We start from the raw sequence: 17585 nt of genomic DNA on the forward strand, positions 1-17585 counted from the left end.
CATTCATTTCAAATTTGCTAGTTTTACCCGCAACTGTTGTAGCTTTTTCATCAGGTTGAAACTTGAAACATCAAATTTGTAGCCTATGAGGCTTCTCATAGCAATCGAGTTGTATCAAAAGCAACTACTATTCGTTCTGCAAATTAAGAATTTGCATATGAAAGTTGGCCTTAATGCAGATTATGCAGTAACTTCATGACCAAGAACTTTCCTAATCCTAACCAGAAAGACAACAAACAAGAACCACTGGGGGGCCATGAGGAAGAGTCCCATAATAGGTTCTCCCGACGAAGAAGGCGGAAGACCCGGATCCGGATTTCCATTTCTTACCCATACTTGAGGCTCAATTTGGATTTTGTAAGGGATACCATGTGCTCCTCTGCAGCATTATACAGACGTGTGAAGTATTTAGGCAAGGTTGTCACAAGTGAGAGTACGTGTGTACTTGAAAATAGCATGACTCACCACTAACCAAAAAACCAGCAGAAGTTACAGAGCCTCTAGCGCATGGTTTCTCCAATATCTTATTCTACAACTTGCTTTCACGCTCCTCTATAAAAGCTCGACCAAGTTATCATGTTTGCTCGAACCATACTTCATAGCTTTGATTAGCATCGAGCATAAGAGAACTTCACATCTCTGATTCCAGTAAAAGATCAAGATCATCAACAATATGAGTTCTTCATCGTCAGTCGCCAACAGGGCTTGGATAGTGGCAGCAAGCGTAGGAGTAGTTGAGGCCTTGCAAAAAGACCAATTAGGGATGTGTAAGTGGAGCCAAACTATGAGATTGATGCGGCAACATGCCAAGACCCACCTCAGGTCTTATTCTCAGGCTCACTCCAAACTCTCTTCCTCATACTCAGCTTTGTTTTCAAGGAAGCTCAGAGACGACGAGCCAAAGCAGTCCGATGAGTCTATTAGGAAAGTCATGTACCTCAACTCTTGGGGTCCCAACTAAGTGATCGACTAACCAAATCAGCTCGTTTACAGAAAATTCATGGTTGTAATTAGATTCTAGTTTTCCTGATTCTCTGTAATGCATGGGAGAAAATTAATACGAGACTCGATCTGTTTTGGCTTGATTATCATTAGCCCTCTTACGACACGGTACCCTCTTTGGGGCGGGGACTTGCAGATCGTAAATGAGAAAACGCACAGGGGTAAATTGTCTCTTCAAAATCTGCTTATCTTCTCCGGGAGATTTTCTGAGTATATTAGGCACTTATACGACGAGTCTTGAAGCGTGTCAACTGTCTGCGACGATGGAAACGTGGGAATCGCGCCAAAAATGGCCGAATTCGAGGTGAGTACGGTCGAATACGCTCTAATCTTTACATGAAAAGACAACTATACACCTCAATAAAACACAAAATACATACAGTAGACGCCTCACAAAAGAACGGCTCGTCGTTTAATGACATGTCGAAGACAGTTATACCCGCTCATATCAAACTGTTGGCCCGTTTACACGTGCGGCATAATTACCTTGATGTACCCATGTAAAAAAAATGTTATAGCCTTACCTTTGTACTTACAATGCTTTAAACAAATTGAAGGTAATCATACATCGATTTATAATTGGGATGATATTCCTGATGATCTGCTCATTCAAATCCCAGATGAGTTGTTCAACCAAGTGTTTAGTCAAGACCAATATATTAGAGTGTCAAACTCCCAGACTTCTCGTGAAATAGACTATAGAATGAATGAAGAAAAGAATTGTGCGGCTGAAAATCAGGGAGACGTTTATGATAATTATGTGCAGCATGAAGGGTTAGATGATCAATTGCAATAGAACCCTCGATATGGACATGGAAGTGAGTGAAGATACCTCAACAAAATATTGGAGCTTCAACTACTAAGTTTGGCACTTCCACAACTACAACGCAAAAAAATCTTCCCAAACAAGTACCTCACCTTCAAAGTTTGGGCTAGCTTCAGTGCATCCTTAAATCCTGGACAAGGTTCTGCCCCATTATGGACACTACCTGGAAATGGAATGACTGCTCGGCATAAAAATTGAATAGTGTTTGGTGCCATCCATGAATTTCTTAGATAATTTTGTTGGTTTTGTTAGCCACAATTTCTTTTACTATTCAATCGCATATTTTGATATTCAAGAACGTATTTACAACATGTCTGCCATAATAAAAGTGTGACACTATTACAGATGATTAGAATGATTTTAAATTATGCAACCTTTACACAGATGCATTGTCCAATTTATAAGTAAGGGCCCTCCTCATTGAATTTTTTTTTATAAGGAAGCTATTTTCCCAATTATTGTTAGAGATTTGTGAAATGCGTGGGAAAAAATGTAATTGAAACTAAGTTTAAAGGCAAAAGACAAAAAGATCCAAACATGTGACGGGCACATAACGGTTTCACTAACAGTATTAAACGGAATGTTAAAATAGGACTAAGAATAATTGATTTCTAAAACACAAGGACTAAAATTAGACATTTTGAAATCACGAATGCAAACATGGCCATGATCCGAAACCACGGGACCATTTATAACATTTTCCCAAAAAAAAAATGAAATGATTGAGCTTCATGGGGTCAATGACAACAATGGAAGACTCGCATTGATGGAAACCGTGTGCTTATCTATTACTTGAAGAGTTGTAGCCTTGTAGGTAGCTGAGTAAGTGAGTAGTGACGAAACTTGCCCTCAAGTAGAAAACCATCGCTTGCAGCCAATTGTCTAAATATCGTTTATCGGTATCGTATCGGTCGAGAGGTAAAATGATATATCGGTTTTATCGGAGATATATCGGTGTTATCAGATTTGCTTATTTTCAATAAAATTTATAAAATTATACTTCAATATGTACAAATAAACTATAAAAACGATACTAAGTAAACTAAAGAAAATAAATATTTGATTTTGTGACAATTAAAGTACACGAACGACATTTAATAATACAAAATAGGTATTTAAGAATGATTATTTAGACTTGAAATTCATCATATATTTTTAAAATATATATAAATTAAAAATATATATGAAAAAATGAAAAAAATATATATAAGTTTTTCAAAAAAAAAGAGAGAAAATAAATATTAAAAAATTAAATAAAAATTGAAAAAAAAATATCAAAGTTTGACCAACATTTGACCGTTGACCATCATTTTTGCGTTGACCGCTAAATTTTGACCGATATGTCCTTATCGTATCGGATTCAAAATGTCGGCGATATATCAGCCGATATATCCGATATTTCGAACACTGCTTGCAGCTCATAGTTTTTCCATATTTTATGGGCTCATGAACCAGAGGTTCTTCCCTCCACCCAATGAACCCTCACCTTTTCTTCAACTAACCGCGCGTAATAACTCTATTAGTGCGTGTTTGGGTTGAAATTATTATAAATTTGCATAGAAACTGTGTGGTGAAATTGGGACTGTGTGCTATAGCAATGGATTCACTGGCTGCTATTTGGCGCCTGAGGGAGGCAAGACCGGGACTCCTAGTCCCTCTGAGCCTCATTCTCCAAAGCAATTGAGGAGTGAAGTGGCTTTATCAACGTCTAGTGTGGCTGCTCATGCTTATGAAGTGAAGACAACAGTAGGCTATTCAAATGGTTATGTGACTAATCCCAACAAGGCACCTAACCACGGTGCGCAGCAGAAGGATTTACTCAGTAGGGGGAAACGGTACCAAGGTTCAAGTAAAGGTAAGATTGAACATGAAGGCCCAAATGATGTTCTTGATAAATCGGCCGAAACTTCTTTATCAGCGTAAAGTTTCTATGGTGGAGGCGAAACCTTTATCCACCATTCAACTCTGTTAGCCTTGAACAGTAACATATTAAAGATATTATGGTAAATTAGAAAATGATAATTGAAAAATAAAAAATCAGAAAATGAAAAAAAAATTATTAGATAACTCACATTCTACTTTCAACCACACGGTAACTTCTCATTTCAATACACTTTCAACTTTTTCTATCTCTACTACTATAAAACCAGCACCCCAAGTACTATCAAATTACGAAGTTTCAAAAATACAATTTCACATCTCACATTAGCATATAAACAAACATGGGTTTTATAGTCCAAACATCAATATTTTCATAAAATCACATCTTCACAATAATAACCGCCAATTTTTCCATACCCCTATGAGTGCATGCAATTTCTAGTATAAATAAAAGTGAAAAAAGAAAATAAACTGCTTTGCATAAGCATGTGTAATACACAAGACTAGTAATTACCAATTGATACACATTTGGACCCATAATCACGTATCAATACACTTTTGAATATGCAAAATCACATAATATATATTCTTGTATGTGAGCGTGTGCGATTGAACCGCATAAATTCATTTTATAAAGTCTCGGTCAATGAGGTTTTATTATATAAAAACAATTCTTTGACCAAATGTCTTAATGACCAAACGATATCCTAATCAGATGAAATTTCGATGAGGTCTATATATATATATATATATATATATATATATATATATATATATATACACGTCACATTGGTTGGCATTGATCGAACATACTTTGAACTTAGGTTTTCAATAGTTGAAGTGTCTACTAATATATACTAACCTCTATATTAGATTTAAGATAAAGTTGTCTCATTATGACACGACTACATGGAGGAAACTTCTCAAGATTAATCGACACATGCCGATGTGATAAGTACTTATATTTAGGGACCTAGTAAAGTTTACATCTAATTCAGACCTCGTTTGACCGTCTGATTTTCCGGTCAATCAAAATTGCAATTAATATGTCTTGAGGGAGGACCCATAATGGGGACTTGAATGGGGAAATCCGTTTACATATGCAAAACCACATAATTTTTATATGCAAGTGTGTGTGGTCAAATTTCGGAAACCTATTATGCAAAGCCCCGGTCAGTGAGGTTTAAATATGTAAAAAAAAATATCTTTTTGGATTTTCCGGATGTCCCAATGGCCAAACGATGTCCTAATTAGATGAAATTTTGAAGAGATCTCTAAATATATATATAGGTCACATCTGTTGATGTCGATCGAACATACTTTAAACTTAGATTTTCTATTGACAAAGTGTTCACTAATGTATAATTACTTTTACATTAGGTTTAAGATTTTATGAAGCGACTAAATGGATAAAACTTATTGGGATTAATCAAGACCTGGAAATATGATTAGTACTTATATTTAGGGAGGTAATAAAAATTTCATCCAATTCGGACTTCATTTAACCCTCCGATTCTCCGATCAACTGAAAACACAACTTATGTATTAAGGAATGACCCATAACAGGGACGCGAATGAGTAAATCCATGTACATATGCAAAACCATAATTTTTACATACAAGCATGTGTGGTCAAATTGCAGAAACCTATTTCACAAAACTCCGGTAAATAAAGATTTAATATGTAAAAATCGCTTATTTTTAGATTGATCGGAGGTTTTAATGGCTAAATGATGTCTTAATCAGACAAAATTTTAATAGGATCCGTAAATTAATTTATAGTTATATAATATAGACACACGTGGACAAAAGTGTGCTACATTGTGAAATTATCTATACGACGCAATTAGGACCGTAAATATTATCCAATTATTTGATGAAAAAAATATAGTACGATGATATTAAAATTTCGTAACTATTCAAAACTCTGGAAACTCTAAACTTAAACAAAAAATAATAATTAGTAAGGCTAATCTAGCCTAACCCAAACCCAATTATTTTTGGGATTCTCCACAGTGTGGTGCAGCATCCTTATTCTTGAGGGTTTATCAATTGTCTTTCAGATAATTATGATAGAAGATGAGAGGGGGGACCAAAAGAAAAGAGACGAGGGGACCATTAACTGTATAGTATTTTTGAAACAACGACCACATATCCAGTCACAAATAGCGCGTGGCGATCACTTTCGGTCCATAACACAATGACAAGACGACGTTAGTCAAATAAAAGTTTTGACACTAATTTGTGGCTGTGATTCTAGAGCGTCAGTCTGATTAGCAGAATGTGAACCTTCACTCAGTGAAGTGAAGAATTTTCGCTCATGAACTTACAAAAACAAAACCATCTGAGGAGTTCAGATGACAAGGCCAAGCAATCTGAGGAGTCTCTCAGAAAAGTCATGTACCTCAGCTGCTGGGGTCCCAATTGAGTTGGTTCATCAGGCCACTTACATTTCTAGTTCTCAACAAAGTTTGCTAATGACTAGTTGTAACTTGTAGATCTTTGTATCTGTGATATAAACATGAATGTAAAAGTTTAGGTAAGACATTATTTTCATTAGCCCATTCTCCTTTTGTTTTTCTTCATTTTCTTTGATAATGTGGTTACATAGCAGATTGACAAATTGTTTGATTGCTTCATTCACCAAATTATTCCAATTATGGCCTAAATTCCCATCCCCTATCGAAACTCGGAAGATAATTTGAGAGATCAGGTAAGATATGCTGTACAAGGAGACTCGGGGGATGATGGCATATGAATCTCATGGTGACACTCAAAAAGATCAAATCTGATAGTTGATACCATCCAAAGGACCAAAACCCAAACTTGTTCTGAATGTAGCAAGGCCTTTGTGAATTTCAGGGCATCAATAAAATTCTCTACTCTAACCAATACTTCATTGAAGTGATGATCTTACTGCGGTAACAAGAAACAGGAAAAGTTAGGGAAAGAGATGAACAGGAGGAAATCACGGGAATGGGGGGATCCGGGAAGAACTTGCTACTTTCCAGAACACTTGGTTGGTTTGCGTTCTTCCCGATCCCCTCAAACCCATAACTCCCTACCACTCCGACTCTTTCCCTCTTACTCCTTCTCCCTCAATCAGAAATTTAATGGTTTGTATGGATAGAGTACTAGATCAGTAACAAACAAGTGAAAGAGAAAGAGAGTAAGTCGAGGAAATTGTTGGAATGGGTGGAATCGGTAAGAAGTTATCTGTATTCAGGTTATATTTCTTACCAACCCTCCCATCCCAAGAACTTGCTCTGAGCTTTTCTGCCTTTCTCGCCCAAGCAGGCAGCTTGGATTTCTTTCAACCATGGTATGCGAGTGGGACTCGACTGTTGCTTATATAAGGGACTGGAGTGCCAGTCAATACTGCTTTCACCTAAAATTGGACCCTTTCTAATGCAAAATAAACACAGTACAATATGTGTGGTTCACTCACACGATGCAATTTTGCTTTCCCATTGTCCCTTTCTCCATTCTACGAGTTTTATTAAAGCTCCTAAATTATAGCGCACTCAAGTAAATAAATATACCAAATTTCTAATATTATATAATTTTTTAGGACTAATACAATAAAGTGTTATTTTCTAACACAAATATTTCTCAAATGATAATTGACACTCTAAATCAAAGCTCAACGGAATTATCTTTAAAAAAAAAACTCAAAGTTATTACAAAGATCATCTTGCTCTAATGTTTGTTATAACATTAGGAAGAAAGTTATGTCTCGTAAATATAATAATCATACAAAAGAAAGTAACTATACCAACCCAAGAGATATACATCTCTGGCTACAATAAAAAAATTTACAAAATTTACAAAACTTGCAAACTAGCAATTAGTTTAAAACTAAAAGTTCTTAAAGTTGATGCATTACTTCTTTGGTAATCTAGAAAATTAAATTGATCTAAAACCAAAATATGATATCAGATATCTTTAATCTGCCCATCTTGTTATCGTTATTCACTTGTTCCGCCCCATGGTGTATTTTAAATTTTAAATTAATTGCTTCCAAAATCTCAAATGCTGTATGTAAATGGCTGATTTATGATCATATGTTTAACATCATTGAAGTTATGAGAGAGGAGTGAATTATTATAGGTTGGTATCACATGAAAACAAAGGCAGCAATATAATGCTCAGATACACAGCTAATAACTGATAGTCATGCAATTCAAGTGTCTGTCATACAATATATCGAACAAATTAAACGCATGAATAGCAAACCACTTGATTCAGGTGGCTGGAAGCATGGTATACAGGTTCACAATACCATTTAATTAATATGACTGGAATTCAATGGGTTTACAGAATTCTCCTCTTGTTTATGATCCTATGTTGCTACCATGTTTTGCACAAAAATGGTCGCTGAAGATTTAAAACGCATAAGCTAATAGCCCCCCTCCTTCATCACCCTTCCATTCCGCTCTCTATACATTACAGGTTTCTTCTTGTTGCTTTTTACTTGTAGTAATTATTATTATTTTTCACAAATGATGTTAAAAGAAGGGAAAAAATGCGAATGCATGAAATTCACTTGGACTAATAATGTACTCGAGTTGTTGAGGATCCAATTGAGCAAGAGGTCGACGATCTTGCCAGTACCCTTTCCATCATGTCTACTCTAATAAAGAAATTGATCATGATTGTTAAGCTCATTTTATTTATCGGAAGCTGATTGTAATGGTGGCAATATCAGTATATCACTACTGTGATCTAATCTCTAAGCCACAGAATCCCTTGTCTACATAATCAAACTTGTATACTCAATCTCGACGATCTCAAACAAACAATGATCCACAGCACAGGGGGAACAGAAAATAACTGCAGGCGAAAGCTGTTTGAGTAAACCATAGCGTACCGCAGTTTCAGCAATTTACCAATATAGCTTTGTTAACATTGCCCCAAATGAAAATGTTGGTAGGCCAAAATCATTTTTGAACCCTATCAAACATGAGGGATCTCACTCACTCATTCATTGAGAAGATGCCTTCTTTCTTCTAGTTAGGGATCACAAGAGGGCCACATGGGGAAGCATCAGTAATGGCACCACTGGCTCAGCTAGAACTACATGTTGCATATAATGCTACTAACTGGCTTGATGAAATGGAGGATATGCATCCCTCTCTTTAACCCTTTCTCTGTCAATTTATACCATTTTATACAACCATTCTTCTTAAAGCAAAAGTGGAATGTCGCACCAAAGAATAGTTCGAAAGAAATCATAACAAAATTTGAAAGCTGTGGAGATATTTGGTGCAACTAAAGCTCTAATTCGTCCACAAATAGGCATAGCTTTGCCAGAGGCCAAGAGCTTATTGTGCTATCAACTGTTGCATCATCTACACAAGTATTAGGGTATCAATCTATTCTTGTAAGTTTCAACGTTAATTGAGATGCGATACCCAAAAAGTCACGAAATCAAAATAGCAAAGTAGCACATAACATCCATCTTAGGTAAAAATGTTCAGACTCGAACTACACTCGAACAATAGCAGTAACTCAGCGGCTAGTGGTTTGGCAAGAATCGAGATCAAGATGGTAAAACTTAAGGCTAGTAAAATGAAGAATGTACACAGCTCTTGCATCTTAAAGGAGAAACTAGAGAGATTGAGGCCCCAAAAGTCACAACTCACATCAAAAACCAAAAAATAAAACGTTACACACCCCTAAAGTTCTCGTAAACTTAAGACTAACTCCCTGCGCCAAAGTGACAACCAAGAATAGCAGGTAGGGTGACCACCGCCAGTTTCCGACAATCCAGAAAGTCCACCGTGTGAAAGCTCACACTCAATCACATTCCCCATTTGCGACCATACACAACCCTTTCACATAACAAAGACACACACAAAGCTAAACCCACTTCACATCAAATTCAGTCTTTTACAAAGTCTTCATCTCTCTGTCTTCCAAATATCTCCGGCGAAACCCATTTGCCGGTAGGCTCATTTCCGGTGACTGTGTTGAGAATAATGGCTGTGGAGGCTGAGAAGTTTGGGTCTGATGGGAAGCTGTGGAGTCTGTGCAAAAGGCCATTCTGGCAGTCAAGAAATGCTGCTCCTCCTTATTCTTCAGCATCTTCTTCGTCTTCCAATTTGTCTTCTATGCATAATGCTCATCAGCTTACTCGGATTCACGAGTCTGTGGAGCGCCCGGCGCTTTATTCTGGCAGTACGGTGTCGTATGTGGCCAAGTCTTTGCTTCCCGCTAGGAGAAGGCTCCGTCTTGATCCTCCTAATAAGCTCTTCTTCCCATGTACGCCCCCTTATCTTCAGTTATGTTTGGTTTTACATGAGTTTCTTTTATCTGAGATTCCTTTTGTTGCTAAAGTTATGATTTTGATTAAGAATCTAGAAGAATGAAACAATTTTTGTTTGCTTTGGTGTGTTTAGTTTAAAACTTCAAATGCATGATGTGTAAGACAGGCGGGTTTTGTTTCTAAATGCTCTTCTGGGTCTTAAGCATGTTATTAGTACATAACTACATGTAACTTAATTGTATCTTTGGAGTGCTCTGTGATTCACTTAAGGTGCATGTTTGAGTTGAGTTTTGATTTGTATTTGTGTTAATGTAACATAAGCTATGATCACAGTATCTCAAATTCTCAATCCTAGATTAGGATCTTGGGATTCTTTTGTCTTCTCTATGCACATACATTGCATTACTTGTTCACAATCTATGAAAGGTGTCAGGTGTCTTATTTGTGTAATTCTAGTTTGTTTTGGATTACAAAGCCAGGACCTTCTTTATAGAATCAACATTATGTACATATAGTTTTGTTGAAAGTTAGAGTTGTTCCGAATCTGGTACTTGTTGGGTGTGGTTGAGTAAAGATAGTTTTGCTGTGAAGTTAGATCAAATATTTGGTTTCTATGCACAACAGCATTACTTACTGTCAGTAATTTGTTTCTGTATTTGTGTTCCTCTCCAATTTCATGATTTCTTGCAACAGGTTCAATTTAGAAGTATTTGCTTCGTTTGTAGTTGAGTTCCTTTTCTGGTAATGATTTCATGGCAGATATGTTCGTCCTCACTGTGTGATTGTTACCAATGTTACATATGCAGATGAACCTGGAAAGCAGGTTAAGAGTGCTGTTGGGATTAAAAACACTTCCAAGTCTCATGTAGCTTTCAAGGTATCAACTGCAATTGTTTTTAAACCAATTTTAGGTTCTCTCTTTTACGCTTTTTCCCTTTCAATCATTTTAATTATTACTATGCATGGCAACTTGTCATAACTAGTTGCACAACTTGACAATTGATCCTGCACATTGTATTGCATAGGACTATAGTTTTAGAAGCTTATCTACTGTTAATATAATGTATTATGCTTATCCACCCAGCAGAATCATCCAAGTGCTTACTGTTTTTGTGGTTTTTCAGTTCCAAACGACTGCACCAAAGAGTTGTTACATGCGTCCTCCAGGAGGTATACTTGCTCCTGGTGAAAGTCTTGTTGCAACTGGTAATGCATTGCTCTTGTTATTTCCTTGCCACCTGCCCCTTTCATTCTTGAGCACTTTGGCATTTCCATTCAGTGAATATAATACCAGCTACTATATATTTTAGTGTGTATAATCTGAAATTGTAATTTGATTAACAGTATTCAAGTTCGTAGAACCTCCAGAGAACAATGAAAAACTGGTAGACCAGAAAAGCAGGGTTAAGTTCAAGATCATGAGCTTAAAGGTGAAAGGAGAAATGGACTATGTTCCAGAACTGGTATGGTTGAAGCCATTTTTCAGACTCTTACTGATGTCGAACTTTGTTTTTTCTTTCTGCAATACAGTTGTCAATTTTTTTTATGAAAACTGAACCAATTATCTAATTTAAATTAGTTCTTTGATTTTGAAATCTATTACGCATCTACATTCCTCCAAAACAATATCAGTGAGTGTAGGTAGACTCCAAAATCAGATTGTCTTTGTTTGTAATCAAATTCAGTGTTCAGATATAACAAGTCAGGTTCAGATTGTTGATTGTAGTCATTGTTTGTAATCCTCATATACTGTCTCATGCCTGCTACACTACATCATTAATAGGCAAACTGATTGAGAATTTGTGATGGGAACTTCTATATAATTGGAAGTTTAATCTTCTGCTTCTACAGCATGTTGTATCTTAGTGTCAACTAAATCATTTTTCGGATGTACTGTATGTTCTAGAACATATACAAACAAGCGTGCTTCACAATCTCTGATGCTAAAAATCTTCTTTTCAATCTTTTGCATGTACTCATGCAGTTTGAGGAGCAGAAGGAACAAGTTGTTGTTGAGCAGGTTTTACGTGTTGTTTTCCTTGACCCAGAACGCCCTACCCTTGTAAGTTGGATGGAGATATCTTCAAATTGTCATTGCCCTAACCTTTGTTTATCTTTTTCCTTGCCCTAATTTGGCCAGAGTAATGAACATTGTCACTTTGCATTTCATTATGTTTAGGCAATGGAAAAACTCAAGCGGCAACTGGCTGAGGCCGAGGCTGCTCTTGAGTCACGGAAGAAGCCTCCAGAAGAAGTGGGGCCTCGAATTGTAGGAGAAGGATTGGTCATAGATGAATGGGTGAGACACTCATCATGTTTGTTGGTTCTTGTAGAATGATGTTTGTTGGTCATAGTCTTATTTGTGGCATGTGCATTTTCCATTGTAGAAAGAACGGAGGGAAAGATACCTAGCTCAGCAGCAGGTTGAAGGAGTTGTCGATTCAATGTAGAGTTAGTTCATTTCTTTCTCTCGTGTGGAAGTTCCTGTATGTGAATTTGTATTGGTTGTGCCCTCTTCATGTTTGAAACAAAGTTGAGCATGTTCTAGTATCAGCACAGGCAGGCAAGGGGTAAATGGAAGCATGTTTTGTTGTGGATAGATGTATAAGTAGATAGTCATAATGACAATCCTAAGCTTAGCTCATTTTAAGAGATCTGAATGAAGTTCCATAAACTGTGTTTTAGAACTTTTGAAGGAACCCTACACCTTAATTGTGTCCCTGATCTTATATTTGGTCCAATTGGCTTATGGGTGGGTTTAGCTTAGCAGGTGCAATATAAATGTGCTGTCATACACTATTGGCATCATGAACAAAAAGAAACCTAATAAAAAGCTGTGGTTTGTACCCTCCTGCAACTATTGTTTGATATGATTCAGATTTTGACAACTTGAAACTTGAGAGTGAACAACAATGAGGCAAATGATCCAATTATTCCACTATAGGGATTGCCAGAAGCAGAATCTTGCTGCATCTAGTGATTATATAAATTAATAGTGTAAAGTGCACTGAGATCTGGTGAAGTCTTAGTTTAATGTCCACCTAGTAGTATGTTTAACTTGCATATTAATCAAAGTAATCTATTAATTGACCAGACTTAATCTTTTACATACTGAGAGGAGTATCTGGTTTAGCTTTTGGATACATGGAAATGTCTAAAATATTTCAGTCTCATATTATGTGTTATTTATTAAGAGAGATTTAGTTTTGATATTGAAGATTATATGTGCACTAACCCCAAATTGAAAAAGAATTAGTGATCTTTGTGGAGAATAAAGGTAGGTAAAGATCTTATCTTGTTAAAGGTGCTTTATCAATGAATTAGAAATTTAGAATGTAAGCCAGTAGAGAGACAGACAGGTACTACATTGTTGTAATATTAATCACAAATTAATCCAGAACTTAATGTACTTGCTTTCATAATTTAATTAACAAGTGGGTAGGCCTGAATGAAAATATATTAAATCATCAATATCCACAGTTTTCTCTGTTCTTGAAGGATCTGAAGCTTTTTATCATTAACAGTTCACTGTTGTCACATTAGCTCACAAAGTTCTTTAATATTTGGTCTAAACCCACTTTGAACTAAAAAAACATGGATATGTATCATATGGTTCTTTTTGTAAGCATTAGTGGGTAGTTTATCACCATCAGTGCCTTGTAGGAATATAATTTATAAATCAGTTTCTAGGTTCATAACTTAATGCAGAAAACAACAGAGCTTCTCTCTTTTTCTTTGTTCTGTTTAGCTGGGAACAGGTCTAAAAGGGAGTGCTTAAGTATTTATGCAATAATTCAGATTCCGTATGAATTAATGAAGACTAAATATCTTTGTTCCAATTCCAGCTCCCTTCTGAAGGACCTGAAGATACTAAGAGCAAGATCATATAAACATATGTTTAGAGGTCATTAAACCAACTTTGAAGTAAGAAAGATCAATAATCAATAGCCAGAGGAAACTTTGGTTTTGAAAAATATGATAGTAGGTAGTATATCACCATCAGTGGCAAGTCTATGATAGGTAGGATTCAAGAAAAGAAATTAAGGATTTTGACAACTTCATGCAGAAAATGATATTTCTTTTTTATTATTTATATTTTTCTTTAGTTGGCAGAAGGTGCTAAAGCGAGTGATTCGAGAGTATTCTGATCAATTATTAGTGTCACTTTGGAGTCTTGTATGCACAAATGCACTTATATTAGAGGAGGCCAGTTCTCTTCCCTGTGAGTTGTGATAGTGACCTGATTGATGAAGATGTTGAGTGTGATTATAGAAGTAATAGGTAATGGATGTTACTGTTTAAGATGGTGATTAAAGATGATAAGTGGACCTGGGATGAAAGCTGAGTATGAAAGCGACACCATTGATAAGAATAAACAGCATGGCCTCTCTCTCCAGTTCAAGATAAAGATAAGTTGCAATGCAAAGTTCCACATTCACTGTATGGGACGAGTGTGACAACCATCTCATGGTGTTGAAATTTCAACAATGCCCCATTTCTAGAGAGTGAGGCCGAGGGAGGGTTTTGCTAGAGGCATCCGCCTGATATTGGGATCCAATTGGGAAAATAGTTTGGGTCTGTCACAGTTGAAGTAATACGTGTGGAGCCGAAGACTTAAATGAGGAAATAAACAATCCACAGTGCATATTATCAGCGAAGTTAAAAGTCATTTGATCTAATGATATAGTCTCTTTTTGTTAAGTCTGGCGTGAGTTCGCCCGACTCATTTCAGTTATTAAACCGATAAAAAAAAATTAAACATTCCAACACCATTAGAACTCAAGTAGATAAATTTTGAAATAGAGCGGTTGTGTCACTTATAATTCATATCACCGGTTGGATTTGTGTTCAAGAAAGAGAACATGTAGAGTATATTTCATGGCGTCAATCAAACTAGGAGAACATGTTGTAGACTTTTGCTCATACATAGTTTATAATTGTATTATATGCAAGAACTGTAACATAGTTTTCTATATGAATTGTCAATAATTATATAATATTTTAAAGTGATGAAATCATACGCTATTATTAGATAACGCCTGTGTTATCATACGAATGTGAGACTAAACTTACCCCCGAACTCGTATTCATCCGGTCGACTCAGTTTGACACTAGAACGCAATGACATGTACACATTAGGGGCGATGCTGATTGATCGGAAACTTTGTGTCACATTGCGGTGAGTCAATTTCCGACAAACATCGGAATACGAAAGGACCCGAACAAAGAAGGGTATTTGCGTCAATAACGCAGAGAGGCACGTGAAGCCCATGCCTGGGCATCAAGACACTATCCAACTCCACACCCTCCCACATGTCCCTCTCCCTCCATATCACACGACATCCATTATCCTACAAAGACCATTGTACCCCTGGGAGTGAAAGAAACAAACGAAATGTAAGGGTGATTGCTTATTGTTTTATGCAGAGGTTGATTAATAATCATATGCATACAATGGGGTAGGGGCCCGTGAGAGAGGTAGAGACACTGAACCCAAATTGGTGAGTCACCATGATTTCTGATTTCCGTGGGGAATCCGGATAACATCGCCACATGTCCCCACCTCAAACGCTGCTTGGTACTGGCTACATATATCCTCAATTTCTCCCATCTCCTTCTACGAGTCTCTAATTCTCGGCAACAATTGCACATAATTAGATGATAAAACAAAATGAACACGATACAAACAAAATATATATCTCAAATTCGATCATGCTCATTTTAAATTTATTTTTCAATTAGATGACTCTTTTTTATGGTACAATGTTTTACAACCGCAAAATGTAATTGATTTTGTAGTTATCAACTATAAAAGCACATTTTATGACGTAGCTCTTGTCATATTCAAGATATTATATTCTATTATGATTATATCAGCCGCTGCTGTTAGTCGTGATCAAAATCGTACTTCTATATGAACACCCTCTGAATTCTCAGACATATATATAAAAGAAATAACAGACAAATCACATCTCTCAATTAAATTCTCATGTTTCTATTAATAAATTTGAGAACTGAAATAATTTTATGTAATTCCGCTTATAAAATATATCATATCCACAAAAGGATAATATCAAGAGCTCGAGAAATTGAGGATAAAGTCAAATATGCAGTTTGGACAGCCCGAAAATATTAAACTATATGAATAGGCCCCAAAACAATACTCTCCCCACCATTTCTAATTATAAAATAATTTTATTCCAAAACCACTAAGCGTGTTTCAATACCCCTTAACACCCTCGTCTTCATCCTCATCCTCCTCTATAAATACACCTCCCTTATCTCCATCCCAATTCCAACACTTTCTCACACTCTTCAATCATCTGACCAACAACACTTTTCGGCTTTCTTGTTCTTCTTCAGAACATGAACTACCTCAACCGTGTCTTCATGGCCGCCAGTGTTCCCACGGCGCCTGCCCCTTCCGACCAGGTCCACAGATGGAACTCCGGCCTTAACTCCTTCCACATCAGCCGGAGGCGTGACACGTCCTCCGATCTCCGCCCTCCGTCTGGCGGAACCGGGACAGGGCTTTCTGGTGGAGGAGGAGTCGCTGGAAAGAGCGAGGAGAGACGACAGCAGTCCGATGAGTCTCTGCAGCGAGTCATGTACTTGAACTGCTGGGGTCAGGGTTAAGGTCGTCGCACTGCCGGACATCGTGGTTTTCCGGCGTCGGGTCTTAAATATAAGTTGGAAGCTCGAAGTTACCGTTGATCCGCAGCAGGGAGGATAGGTTGTTGTGGAAGATGATGGGTAACTCGATTATTGAGTTGACCGGGTATGGTGGTCGGAATCTTGATGTAAATTGTACAGCAATGACGAGTAATAGATGACCTTTTCTTTTCTCGTATTTTACACCATATTTTCTATATTTTCAATTTGGTTCCGTATTTATAATTTATGAAGAGCTACATATAATATACTATTTGAGTGCTGGTTTTGGGTTGATCAAACCAGATACAACTCTCTTTGACAATTCACACCAATATATACTGCCCGCATAATTCTATCAAAATCTACGTTCGGAGTTATTTTATTAGGTGTGCTTGTCTATGTAATTACTTAGTTATACACCTTACATTTTGAGCAAATTAGTTATACACCTAAGTCCGAGGCTAGTGTTGCATAACAATCTTTTTATTGACCTCCAATATCTCATACTCATAACCTTAATATAACAAAGGTGCTAATTCGGGGTGTAGGATAGAAGCTACATAGAAAATCTTACTATCTAAGCATATGCATAGAAGCATAGTACGTGTTATACTGTTATTGACTAGCATCACACATACTGAGATAGCCAGTATCATGGGGCTTTCGTTTCACTTGCAACAATGACAATACAAAATTACAAGTATAAATGTCATAAAAGTCTCATCACTCATGTAATCTTATGAATCAATTGATGCAGAGGGGAAAAAGAAAAGGGAAAAGAAAAATAAACCCCCTGCGAAGGTATGTAGGCAGCTATGAATGGCAGCCGGTTGAACGATTTTACGTAATTGGAATCATACCGTGGCCTGCAATGAGCGATCCCATGCAGAATATTTCACCTTTCGAGTTGAATCCCATGGCAAGAAAATGTAGTACAACATGCAGCCTTAATAAC

General features: G+C 36.7%; 3 protein-coding genes across 3 annotated transcripts; all 3 read left to right on the forward strand.

The window, feature by feature from the left end:
* The first annotated feature begins 60 nt into the window (after window positions 1-60).
* On the forward strand, window positions 61-6136 carry LOC126800077 (uncharacterized). Its single transcript, XM_050527357.1, has 2 exons — window positions 61-870; window positions 6058-6136. Exons 1-2 carry the CDS (start codon window positions 674-676, stop codon window positions 6134-6136), a joined length of 276 nt encoding a protein of 91 aa, XP_050383314.1. The 5' UTR covers window positions 61-673.
* A 3274-nt stretch (window positions 6137-9410) lies between these two features.
* On the forward strand, window positions 9411-12692 carry LOC126798346 (vesicle-associated protein 4-2-like). The gene is made up of 7 exons (XM_050525284.1): window positions 9411-9972; window positions 10783-10853; window positions 11101-11182; window positions 11321-11439; window positions 11961-12038; window positions 12156-12275; window positions 12364-12692. Exons 1-7 carry the CDS (start codon window positions 9690-9692, stop codon window positions 12424-12426), a joined length of 816 nt encoding a protein of 271 aa, XP_050381241.1. The 5' UTR covers window positions 9411-9689; the 3' UTR covers window positions 12427-12692.
* A 3568-nt stretch (window positions 12693-16260) lies between these two features.
* On the forward strand, window positions 16261-16826 carry LOC126799827 (uncharacterized). The gene has a single exon (XM_050527083.1). The coding sequence runs from the start codon at window positions 16343-16345 to the stop codon at window positions 16610-16612; it is 270 nt and encodes an 89-aa protein (XP_050383040.1). The 5' UTR covers window positions 16261-16342; the 3' UTR covers window positions 16613-16826.
* The last annotated feature ends 759 nt before the right edge of the window (window positions 16827-17585 follow it).

This window comes from Argentina anserina, chromosome 6 (assembly GCF_933775445.1).
Source record: "Argentina anserina chromosome 6, drPotAnse1.1, whole genome shotgun sequence".
Classification (NCBI taxonomy): domain Eukaryota; kingdom Viridiplantae; phylum Streptophyta; class Magnoliopsida; order Rosales; family Rosaceae; genus Argentina; species Argentina anserina.

Excerpts from the sequence above, each read along its gene's own strand:
- LOC126798346 (XM_050525284.1), top strand. The coding sequence starts at position 9,690 with ATGGCTGTGGAGGCTGAGAAGTTTGGGTCTGATGGGAAGCTGTGGAGT. Across the intron at positions 11,183-11,320 it reads TGAAAGTCTTGTTGCAACTG|TATTCAAGTTCGTAGAACCT; the intron begins GTAATGCATTGC and ends TTTGATTAACAG. Across the intron at positions 12,039-12,155 it reads ACCCAGAACGCCCTACCCTT|GCAATGGAAAAACTCAAGCG; the intron begins GTAAGTTGGATG and ends CATTATGTTTAG.
- LOC126800077 (XM_050527357.1), top strand. The coding sequence starts at position 674 with ATGAGTTCTTCATCGTCAGTCGCCAACAGGGCTTGGATAGTGGCAGCA. Across the intron at positions 871-6,057 it reads TCTTCCTCATACTCAGCTTT|GAGTTCAGATGACAAGGCCA; the intron begins GTTTTCAAGGAA and ends AAACCATCTGAG.
- LOC126799827 (XM_050527083.1), top strand. The coding sequence starts at position 16,343 with ATGAACTACCTCAACCGTGTCTTCATGGCCGCCAGTGTTCCCACGGCG.